At 41.4% G+C, this 12,557-nt stretch overlaps 2 protein-coding genes across 3 annotated transcripts; both read left to right on the top strand.

The window, feature by feature from the left end:
* Positions 1-2,894: 2,894 nt before the first annotated feature.
* Positions 2,895-5,099, top strand: hjv (hemojuvelin BMP co-receptor; the record flags this gene model as incomplete). Its single annotated transcript, XM_076281249.1, has 3 exons — positions 2,895-2,949; positions 3,187-3,686; positions 4,476-5,099. Coding segments are annotated over 3 exons (1,179 nt in total), but the record flags the coding sequence as incomplete, so codon positions are not given.
* Positions 5,100-9,636: 4,537 nt separating this feature from the next.
* Positions 9,637-12,355, top strand: txnipb (thioredoxin interacting protein b). Of its 2 annotated transcripts, none has more exons than XM_076279457.1 (6): positions 9,637-10,034; positions 10,165-10,234; positions 10,349-10,496; positions 10,648-11,007; positions 11,163-11,441; positions 11,574-12,355. In XM_076279457.1, exons 1-6 carry the CDS (start codon positions 9,779-9,781, stop codon positions 11,604-11,606), a joined length of 1,146 nt encoding a protein of 381 aa, XP_076135572.1. In that variant the 5' UTR covers positions 9,637-9,778; the 3' UTR covers positions 11,607-12,355. The 2 variants fall into 2 exon arrangements, with proteins under 2 accessions (XP_076135572.1, XP_076135571.1); XM_076279456.1 differs by having other exon boundaries at positions 10,159-10,234.
* Positions 12,356-12,557: the final 202 nt, after the last annotated feature.

The following is a 12,557-nucleotide window of genomic DNA, read 5'->3' as shown; positions in this document are numbered from 1 at the left end:
TTAATCATTGGTATGTTTCACTGCCTTATCAGCTCTGTTGTGGTTAGATCTGAAAACACTGTCATAAGGTGGATAGTGCCAGGGGTGTCACAGTATAGCACAAAGTTTGCTGGATCTGGTATAGGCTAGAGCCAAGTTACAAACTACTACGGTTTCATTTTCAGTTGGCAGTCTTTAATTCCTTTGGTCATGTAATACATGTAGTCATTCTATGTTCTTATACCATATGTATACATTTAATTAGTATGCATTTGAGGAAGGAATTGCTAAGTGGTGTCAGTCCACAGAGTACATCAGTGATCCAACATAACGGCTTTAAGTATGGTGTGGTCACTTACAAGCACTCTCCCCACCCAAACCCCCCAAACTCATGTGTGTTTGTCATCATGCTTATCTTTGGAAGTATCCATCACATTTTGGGTTGTACGATTGTGGTGGACCTCACAACTGTAAAGGTGTGTCACCAAATATGCGTATGTGAGTTAGACACAATTGTGTATATTTTACATGAGTTATATTGCCTGTGCATTTTAGCAATGAGTCCTGCTGAGTTGCGAGATGTGAGGGGCAGGCTTTGCCTATATGCACTCAAAAAGTGCAGCTGCATCAGAATCAGAATCAGCACCGCATTCCAAATCACTACACACACTGGTGAGCACAATGGTGGTTGCACCACAAAAGGAGCCAAATCCTGGGTATACAGAGAGTAGAAGAAAAACACACACACACACACACACACACACACACACTTTTTCAGCAGGGGCTACTCCCAGCAACAGCATCAAACCTCTACAACACCATGATGGAAATGCTGCAATGAAACCTGAGGTGTCAAGTCATCGATAGTGTATATCTGTGAATGCTACAACTTCCACTGTATTTCCGACACCTGCCTTCCTGCCCCAGCCCTTTGGTGGAGGCTATTTCAGCTGGGGACACATGGTTGGGGAAGGGGTTGGGTGGAGACGGTCATGGAGGGTATATTTAGACCCCTCTATTTCTGCCCTGCAACTCCAGTAACTTGCCCCGTTTAGTGGAGCTCACAGGTCCCATAAACTAGAAGAAAGGTCAGACATTGGTGTTTTGGCTGAATGGACCACACTGTTTAATGGCACTTCAGCTTTATATGTTTCTTTTTTTTCAATAACCCCACATGAGAGAAGTGATGGCACTGCCATCTGTTGTAAACAACACGAGTTAGGAGTCAGGCGCAAGGCTATTTGACTGTCATTGTGGTGCTTGTACATATTATTGACAAAGTCACTCATCACTATACAGCTTCTTTAGTCTGATTTGGACCCAGCATTCTGCTAAGACGATGCACACTAAATACAAAATGACATGTATGATTGAGTGATTGAAATGGATTGACATGCAGTGACCCCAAAAAACATGGGAACTTTTATTTTAACTATGTTAGTTTGGTCACTTCTGGTTCACTTTTCGTTGTTTGCTCTGTGCTCTGTCAACAAAGGAAGAGTCCAAATTGCAACACACACACACACACACACACACACACACACACACACACGCACACACACATACACATACACACACACACACACACATGGTTGGTGCAGATCCAGCATCCCTTGAGAATTCTACTAGTCTTCAGGTGTGGAGTAAACATAAAGAGTCATGCTGCATGTCCAATCACCTTGCCACACAAATGCCACTATATTGATTATATGGCTGTTCACAAAAGCTCCCTTGACTTGAATGGGATTTCCCAACGTTCTACGGTAAATTATTTTCATGTAATTACCGCTGCAAACATATAATTACTGCTGGCAATGGCAAAAGTGAAATCAGACTATATATACATTTATATAATTTATATAATTTATATAATGATTGTATTATTTGACTATAATCATAAAAAAAACACTTCAGCGTCATTCTTTTTTATCTCCAGGTTTAACAAGATTGTGAAGTACAGAAAGGGGCTGGAACTATGTTAGAATCCACATAATATAGATTGCTGTAGATGTCAAAGACAGTGGAAACACTGTATCTGGTGCTGAAGGTAGGCAGGGCATCCTTCAAAATTGTACAACTTTACACTTTTGCAAGATTTTCACCTTTACAAAGCCAATTTGATGGTGAACAAGCTTGTAATAGGCGAATCACTCAGCATAGCTACAGTATACATAGCGAGTTACTAAAAAACCGACAAATCTCACGAGAATTGTGAAACATTACTTTGTCAGTAGATATAGTTCTTTGGAGATAGTTTTTGCCTGTTGTTAATCCTTCAACTCCACAACAAAAGCATTTTCATTGTGTACAGGGGGGATACGTCACGAGAGGTTTACTATTTACAACAGCAGAGTAAAATATAAATATATTGCAACTCTAGAGGGACGATTACAGTCGCCAAAAATACCTAAACCTTAAATGTACCCTAAGAACAATACCAGTGGTATAATCTGACATTATTAAATACTACAAGCAGCCACAGGTGAAAGTTCTGGATGGTGATTAGAGGTTTACAGTATGGATTGTTGTGTTGTGGTTGTTCATTATGCCATACTGTTTGCATAGAAAGGACCAGGCCAACTGCATCTTTCAAATAATATGTGCCTGGTATTCGTAGCATTTGCCTTTCATCCATCAATAGATACCACCACTCTACACACAAAGCCCTATTTTTAAACTTCTACAATGTGCATTACATGACTACATCATGTTGGTCACTATGGTAAACTATTATGATCAATCAAGGCTGCTATACAGCTATGCATTTGTCTCTGTAAAAAGCACATTTCTGAGATGTCTTTTCTTGTATTTACAGTGTTTGGATCCTGTGTGGTTATCACTGGCAGCCCAGTGAGGCTGTGTCTGCATGGACGGGAATGGGCACACAGGACTGCAGTAGCTACACTGGGCTCCCATGGAAGCACAGTATTTATGTAGCCTTGCTGCTGTCTCATCTGTGTTGCGTACAAGGTAAGTTGTGTATGTAGTACATAACTGTTAACACAGTTATTAACACAGTTCGCTTATCTGCTATTCCATATATAATCTCCAACTTAGGTTATCTGTTATTACATTTCAGTTAACCAAAGCCTAATCTGTAAATATGAAATGTATGTGGTTTTATGTGGGTTTTTTGTTTTCAACACAGAAAGAGATTAATCAACATGCACTCTGTGTTGTTGTTTTCCTTATCTTCCTTGACTGCAGTATGGGCACAGTGCAAAATACTGAAGTGTAACTCGGAGTTTGTGGCTGCCACCTTGGACCTTGGTGGTGGAGCTGGCAGGGAGGGTGGGAACGCTGGTTACTGCAGCGCCTTGCGCTCCTATTCTCACTGCACCCGCCGGACAGCTCGCGCCTGCAGGGGGGACCTGGCGTTCCACTCAGCTGTCCAGGGCATCGAGGACCTTCTCATGCAACATAGCTGCCCCAAAACGGGCCCAACTGCTCGGCCGCGGCGCCCAACTCAGGTCCCCATCTCCAGGGACGCCTGTTTCTATGAGAAAAGCTACCTGCAGCGCGAGGGGAAGGCCCCTGAGTACCTCCACTGTGGCGTGTTCGGGGACCCACACGTGCGCACCTTCCATGATGAGTTCCAAACATGCGCTGTGCAGGGAGCCTGGCCTCTCATTGATAATGAGTACCTGTACGTGCAGGCAACCAGTGAAGTCCTGCCGGGAGAGGTGTCTGCCACAGCTCTCACTAAGGTAGGGGACAAGTGGGGTATTTTTTTATATGTTTGACTGATTGGTCCAGCTTTTGTGTTAAAGGGGAACTATGCAAGATTTTCAACTTAATAACACAGTTTAGAAAATCATTGTGATGGTTAAGTTACATGTTGTGGCGAGAATGGCGGCTTTCCCTGCTCCCTCTACCGTCTCCTAGCGCAAAAACCAGCCTTGCGAGATCTGCACTAGTGTCCCAGCGGTGTCTGAATCCGGAAGTCCCATGAGAAGCGAGAAACACAAAATGCTAAAATGCTAAAATTCTCTGGACATACACACACCCGCCTCAAGCCCACCATGCCGGCTAGCTATAAGATGGCTTCATTTTTTAGATGTTCATTATGGGCCAGCTAAAATACCAAAGAGACGGTGGTAAAATATGCACCCCAAAGCGGTAGGGGGAGCTCCGTAGAGAAAAATGCAACAACAAAAGTGAGAAATCGGCGAAGAACTTACTTGAGAAATGACTTTGATACCTGGCCTATTTGCCTAAGTGTCCTAATTCTGTAGGTCAGTTACTGTCACACCTCAAGGCCTTCCTTCTATCTGTGCTCTTTTCATCTCTCTGTGTAATAATCCCTTATTCAGAGATTGTGTTCTTGTAAAATCACTTTTTTGTAAGAAAATGACTTGTAAAAAGAAAATGACTATATGTACCGGTATATAACTTCACTGATATGTATTTAATGACACTAGAAAAACATGAACTGAGACTGAAGTACATTTGAATTTCTTTCCTCCGTTGTTGTCCCTCTTTATCCCAATGCTCAGATAACTATCATCTTTAAGAATTGGCGTGAGTGCATCGAGCAGCAGAACTATCGCGCTGAGCTGGACAACGTGCCCCCAGCCTTTCTCGACGGCTCTATCACCAGTGGCGAGCGCCGTGGGCACCACAGCCTGCAGGTGAGCACCGAAGCCCCCGGGCGGCACGCGCAGATCAACGCCACGCACATCGGCACGACGCTGGTGGTGCGGCAGAGCGGGCGCTCGCTGAGCCTCTCGGTGCGTGCACCCCGCGCCATCGTGGACGCCTTCAGCCCCGAGCAGGACCTGCAGCTGTGCAAGTGGGGCTGCCCGGCCTCCCAGCGGCTGGAGCACCCGCCGCCACAGCCCGGCACGGATGCCTACACGCACTGCGCATCATTGCTGCCCGCCAAGGACATGTACTTCCAGGCTTGCCTGTTCGACCTGCTGACCACGGGGGATGTCAACTTCAGCTCCTCGGCTGTCGCCGCGCTGCAGGACGCACGTGGCATGATTGCGGACACAGGGAGAGTGCATCTGTTAACGGCTGCGGCAACAAGCAGTCACCTGTCATGTGCTCTACTCACGCTTCTGATAGTGTCTCTCACAGATGTCACTCTCTCATTTCTTTTAGAGCAAAGTGTATGATGGTGGCATTTGAACCTGTTGACATGGTGGACATAAAAGCCAAAGAACCCATTTAACTTATTATAAAATAATCTATAACTTATTAGTTCTTTCTCTCAAACTGACTAATTTATTAGGGAACACTGTGCTATTGTATATTTAATCGCTGTTGCTGTTAATTGCTATTATTCATTTGTAGGTTACATTTTCTTGTAATTTGTGGCGTAACACATTTCGTCCCCTTAGATTCTAGAATAAGAATAAGAATATGTCAATAACTCAATTTTAACAAAAATGTCAGATAGAACCTTGTTAAAATTGAGTTATTGACATATTCTTATTCTGTGACATCTTAAGATGATAAGGTGAGGTGTTTCTTGGAGTTGTATGCATTTTTGGACATTATATCTGAAGAGATTTGTTCCACTTATCAGTATAACTCTATGGAATTCTAAAACTTTGAAGCTCAATATCTCAGAACTACTCAGAACGTAGATAGAACCCTATAATTCTAAGGGGACGATTTCTAGTACTCCCTACTGAAAAGAAAGGGTAAGAGTATATTACAAGCCAAACATAGATTATATTATCATCCCAGTGTCTGGGGGCTGGTAGCGCTTTGTTCAAATTATTAGGTAAGTAACTGAATATTTCCCCTGTGCTGCTTCTTACATCCACTGCATGGGTTCAGGGAGCCATATTTTGCACCTAATATAAAATAAGCTTTAGTATTTATAGATTTATTTTAGTTAAACTTTCATGCCATTAATTTAAACTACTCGTATATGTGAATATATTGACTAAAGAATATGAACATAGTGTGTCACGGAGAAAGGCACATTTTACAAAACCATAAGTTATTGCTATTTCTAAGTCTGTACAAAGTCAGTTGGAAAGTGTGTCACTGTCATGATGAAAACTTTACATGCGTAAAATGATGTAAAAGAATAGGACACAGTCTGGAACTGTACCTCTGAAAGTATATGTGTTGCTTGTCTAATATGTTGTTTGTGTTTAAGGTATACTGATTACTAACCCATCCCCATGACAGTGGGAAAGATGACAATTATAATGCAGGTGAAATGAAAATAGCTTTATATTTATTGGGCAGAAATCTTTGGACTAAAAGACACTTTCTAATATATTCACACAGGATTACTGTAACATTGTTACATAAGATGTTAATGGCTATTTACACAATGTCTGTACGTGTAGTATATTGTTTTGTGTTGTAAGATAATAAAAATAAACACATCTATCCCAGACATACATATTAAGTGTTCTCTGAATGATCTTCTTCCATTGGACTAGCCTGGCTAGCGCCACCACTTCTCAATGAGACGTGGTCTGGGAACCAAACGTTCATTTTCTCGTATTTGAAAAAAATGCCCAGATCCGTTTATTGGGTGCCACGGATGTCTATCAAATGCGTCTGTGCATAGCTCATCATCGTCTTGCTTTCCCCCCTGTTCTGTGATTGGTTCCCTATCTGAGGCAAAAATTAGGGCGGTTGTTTCCAAGCTGCCTTAGCATCGTGAATCAAATCGCACGCAAGGCAGCATGGGAACACCCAGGCTACCATTGGACTATTGGGACACTTAAATGGCAGTAGGCTATTGCTGATTGCTGTAGAGTAAATCTGTGTGATTTGTTCGAATGCTGAAATAATCAAAACACAATGTAGTCTAAGTGCATTTGATTAATTCCCACTCAAAACAATGATATCTTGCACAAGTAAGACATTGAATTGTATTTATAATTCAATTAACAATCTCAAAAAGTAAAAAACCATTGCAAAAATACTGCTTCTTTATTGCCTGTTATTTGTGAAAGCAGTTTGGATGGTTATGCCACCTTAAGTATCAGCCTAAATCACATCAAAGGACCATATTCAAAATCAGTTCAGAGTAATTAAAATACACTGACGTATAGATCTGTTGAGGGAGGCAACGTACCTACTTTGTATGAATGAATTTTGCATGCCTTTTCCTCTGTCAATAATAGAGCCATCTGTTGTTGAGTTGTCACTGGACTGAGTGGCAGCTGTTGTTGGGGACTCGCCAGGGGCCACCCATGTGGAGTTTCCAAAGAGACCAGACGCCCATCTATTGGTGCTATAGGTGGACTGACGGTTTTAAATGATTAGCCTCATCAAAGACAATAGGTGTTGACATACTGCACAGTTGTGGCCAAAGGTTTTAGCAATGACATACATTTTGTGGTTCACAAACTTTGCTCCTTCAGTATTTTTGGATTATTGTTTTCTTGTTTCATGTATACTGAAGAACAAGTATAAGCATTTCAGCTGCATTTGAGGGGTAACCATTCCTAACACAAGAAAACACATGATTTTGAGCACTTATTCCCTCCATTTATAGCCATCAGTCTGCTCATATAATTGAGTCGGAACGCTAGAGTGATTCTAACTGACCTGTATTCATTCATTTCCCCTATGCTGATGATACGATTAGGCTTTTGTGATAAAGTTAACTTTTAATGCTAAAGAAGCTATTTCCAATGAATTACTAATACGCATCGGATCACTCTGCACAATAATCTAGAAACAATGTATATCGGCACCACACAAACTGAAGCAGCAAATTTTGTGAGACCCAAAATATGTGCCACTGTCAAAAGTTTTAGCCACAACTGTACATCTCATGAACATAATTAGGCTATTAAACCAAACCATGTTAGTGATGATTTGTGTTTACTCAAAAAAAACTGTGCTTACTCAACTAAACGGGAGCAGCCAGGTGGCTGAATGGTAGATGGGTGCCCTTGGACACTGCTTTGAGGCAACACCTATTCTGGGCAGAAGGTGGCGTGTTCTAGCCTATTGAGGAGCAGGGCTGCATGATTTGAGGAACAGTAGGTGTTAAGTGAGCTTCTCTGTCTCTCAATTATTGATGAATGACATGAATATAAAATCATAGATCTGACAACATTAACCATTTGGGCAGAGTTGCAAGCTGCACAATTAATTGCAGCCTTTGCAATTAGATAATTGCATTAGTTAATATTGTGATTTTGATTTAAAAAAATAATAAATTGTGCAGCTCTACTGATGAGTAAGCTTTATCAAAAGAGTGGCTTACTTTAAGAGTGAGTTCTATTTCACATTCTATTGCAGTTTGCTAACATGTGTACATGTGAAGAGCTTCTTCATTGACTACATTGTTGCATCACAATGCGTCTGATCATACTGTCCACCCAGATGTGGCTTTAGGGATAAACATGTCTGAGATTTCATCCTCCTATTTAGCCTACAACAAATGATCAAAGTGCCTGGTGAGTCAAATAATATTTCAGGATGATGATGGAATTCGAACACTTGAACAACTTTTTTAATAGGTTGATTGATTGGTTTATGATACATCATGTGATTTCTGTGACTTATCACATAAATCATTGCTATCTGTAATATTATAATGCAAAACAATTTTAACAATAAATAATGTTATCAGTGATCCATTGCAATGAGAACAGACATGTATGGGTCCATTTGTTGGATGACACCCAGTCTCCCAGTAGATGGCATTAGAGTAAGCCGTCACGGACAGACAGTAGGCCTAAGGTTATTGAGGCACAATAATTTAAGGCAATATTGTTTAGATATTTTTCCACACTTCAGTTTGAAATATAAATCTATTGCTGACTGCAGTAGGCTCCCTTTCATGTTATCGATGGATCAAATGCCCAGTTTCATTTGTGCCTTATTTAGTGACTGATTCAGTTTTGTCCTTTTCTGTACAGCATTGATTGCAGGTGCAAGCATGTCTGGATCTACTCTGTGGACATTTCTTTCATGCCCAGGTACGATGTATCACTACTGCAAACAACATGGTCCACTTTTAGCAAGCCAGTCTAATAGATTGCTAGCCTACTACATCATGATGTGACACTGTCGAGGTCTGGGATAGTGTCTTGCATAATGCAATGCATAGAATAGGCTGCTTGTCCCTGTTGGCACATTGTGCATTTGTAGCCTATAGCCTATTAGATATGGAAATTAACTAAACTATGTTGGGTGCAACTTCTCTCTTTAGAATATAAAATATCTTCTGAACATGCTGTCTTCAGATCAAACGAATGATCTTAAAAGAAAAAGAAAAGAAAAAAGAAATGGCAACAATCAGGTGGTGCATAAAAACAAAAATAATTTGAACTGCTGACTTTAATATCCAGGGGGAAGTTGAGGGGTAGACACATAGCCACATTGCTGGTCTCTAAGTCAACAGCGACATCTAAGCCCTGATAGGTTAGCCATGTACGGGGGCTCGCTCCTCAGCTCAAAGACATGTCCCAGCTCAGTAGGCTACTGTCATCCACGAGTTGTGCACGCGTTGTACCCACACTTTCATTGGATACTGGCATAGTCAACGCTGTGTTTGACCAATCGGACCACTGTCCACGAGGTAGTTAATTTCGTGCATGAGGTATGCACATGTTGACAAGACGCAGAGCTATGGCCTCACTACACGCCAAAATGGTACCATGGGTGGGTATATAATGAACTTGCCACTACCCATTATTACTACTACATCCACAGTTAGACAGTTGTAGGGAGGCGAATTGAAATACTCTTAACTACAAAACCAAATTACACAATTTCTGCAATACAGTAGGTTTATTTAGGCTTACAGTGTATAGTATTTAATTACATACTCACATTATAGCCTACGCTTTTCATCACAGACATGGTTGTCTTGTCCAAGAAGCCGAAGACCTTCGAGGTATTGTTCAATGACCCGAGCAAGACTGTTTATTATAGCGGAGACAAGGTGGCCGGGCGGATCATAGTGGAGGTCTCGGAGGTGATGAAAGTGTCAGCAATGAGAGTTTTTGGAATTGGCAACGCAAAAGTGGAATATCTAAAAGGGAAACGGAGGTGTCACGATGAAATTGACTACTTGAAATATGAGGACGTCGTTCACCTGGACCATGAACAGACAGGTGAAGTTAACCAAAACACTACTAGCCTACCGACGAAACATGATTGCGCGGGTCACACAGAGCAAATAAAATAAATGTATGCAATATAAATGCAGTCTGATATTTATTTATTTTACTCTTTCAGATACAGATGGGTGTGTCACTTTCAGGCCTGGAAACAGATACGAGTACATGTTTGGATTTGAACTCCCCCAGCAAGGGTAGGTAGCCTAAAAGCTCCCCGTCTTGATGTGTTGAATGAACAAAATGGCTTAGGCTTTAATCATAGTTAAAGTCATGGCAGTTTCAGTATTGTATTCAATTGCTTATTTCAGGCAGCTGGTGTCATCCTATGATGGGAAGTTTGGCCATGTTCACTATTATGTGAAGGCTGTGATGGAGAGGCCTTCTCAGTCTGCTGCAGAGTGCAAGAAGTATTTTGAAGTTGTAGAGCCCCTTGATGTTAATACCCCAGACTTGAAGGTAAGTCATGAAAACAAGTCAACATCCAAATCTAAGTACTGCTGGTGATAGGAGATCATTTTGAAGATAATTGTAATATTAAACTGGCAGGCATTGCAATGAAATCCATGACAGCATCAGTTGAACGTTATTTTATGGCCTTGCTTTGCAGTCTCCTGTTGCTGGAATGAAGGAGAAGAAGGTGACATGCATGTTCATTCCTGACGGCAGTGTCTCCATCCAAGGCAAGATCGACCGTAAAGGTTACTGCGAGGGAGAAGACATCTGCATCAATGCCAAGTTTGAGAACACCTGCTCGCGCATCGTCGTCCCTAAAGCGGCTATCATTGCCAGACATATCTACCTGGCGAACGGCAAAACCAAAGTTATCAAGGAGAAACTGTGCTCTGTCCGAGGCAACCATATAATATCTGGCATGTGTGACATGTGGCAGGGGAAGCGGCTTCGTGTTCCCAAAATCAAGCCCACCATCTTGGGCTGCAACATCATCCATGTGGACTACTCCCTGATGGTGAGTGATGCACTAAGAACCTACCACAGGGCATGAAGTTCACTTTCATTTTCACAAAACTGCACAACGTACAGTATGTAGTACAGTAGAATATAGTATAATATATATATAATAATATAATATAATTAACTTTTGCTTGTTTTTTCATTATTTAGCTCTATATCCACATCCCTGGCAGTGACAAGCTGACGCTGGAGCTGCCCATGGTCATTGGGACCCTCCCCTATGGCTTTGGCAGCCGCTCCAGCAGCATGTCCAGCCAGCAGAGCGCCCAGTCAAGCAACTGGCTCTCCACTGGCATTCCCTCATCTCCCCCAAGCTACAGTGAGATCCCTCAGGATCTGAGGGTGGACAGCCCCCTCACCCCGCTCCTGGAAGACTATGACGAAGATGACGCCCCCATCTTCATGCGACCTCCCCCTGCGTATACTGAGGTAGGGTTAAGGGTCATCTTATACAGGGGCTATAGAGTTGGATTGATGAAGGGAAAATTGTGTGTCAGTCTTTCTTTTCAGCTAACTCACACTCAACAATTTCTCTCTTTTTTGATTTTGTGCTTTTCTCAGATGGATGATGGTGTTCAGGTTCAGTTCTGTTGAACGGTTGGCTCAATGAAGTGGCTTATTTGGCATTTGTGCAAACTCCAGAAATGGCATTGAGAAGAAAGCCTGCTAAACGCAAAGTGAAGTCCGACGACTCCTGAAGGACCGAAGAGTGGATCGGCAGCATTGTTGGAAAGAATTAAGAACAAAGGAGAACTAAATAGAAAATGAAATGAATAATGAATAATGAAATGCAGGATAATTAGATGAGATGTAGGACAATTAGGCTTTCAGCATTTTGTGGTACTCTGTCTGGTGTAACATCAAGGGATATCCTTAGGTAGATGCTACTGTACTGCAAGTGTGGTCCATCTCAATCAAGAACCTATCCTCCTGGGTTTCTAAGCCATCTTATGTAGAACCATATACCATTCCATAACAAGCGCAGATTCAGGTCTTTGCTCAGCGGTTTTGCTCAAATAGTTGAATTACCACTTTTATTTGAAAAGTACCAGACAGAATGCATATGTTCACCTTATTTAATGTAATTGCCATGCAATATTTTTCAATTCTTTGTATCAAACTTGTACACTTTCATTGTTGTGTAAAATGATAACTGAATGTGTTATTTATTTTAAAATAATTCTTTATTTGAGAATTGAGAACTCTTTTCCAACTGAGAAAATTAGAAATATTTTTCTTAACATTCATGTTTGTACACATCTAAACATGCAGCCATGTATGAGTTTTTTTCTATTTATGTGTGTTATTTATTTTCATATGCCCTATGGGCAGCCACTATTTTGTTGACAATAAAATAGTGAACACATTAATATGCTTCTCTCTTGTAAGACCATACACAAACTGTTGTAAATTAAAAGCAGCCAAGAATTTTTCAAGGGAAAACACAAAAACAAGTATAGTTGGTGGAGAAACACTAGAAGTATTGGGACACCTGGCCATTACAACTGCCGGATGTTTTATGACTCTAGGACTAGGACTGTTCTA

This window comes from Alosa pseudoharengus, unplaced genomic scaffold, assembly GCF_046254945.1.
Source record: "Alosa pseudoharengus isolate Yale_2024_CS ecotype anadromous, Long Island Sound unplaced genomic scaffold, YU_APseudo_1.1 YU_APseudo_1.1_scf_12, whole genome shotgun sequence".
In the NCBI taxonomy this organism is placed as follows: Eukaryota; Metazoa; Chordata; class Actinopteri; order Clupeiformes; family Clupeidae; genus Alosa; species Alosa pseudoharengus.
The sequence above is the reverse complement of the archived record's forward strand: the minus strand, read 5'-3'. Positions and strand labels throughout refer to the sequence as shown.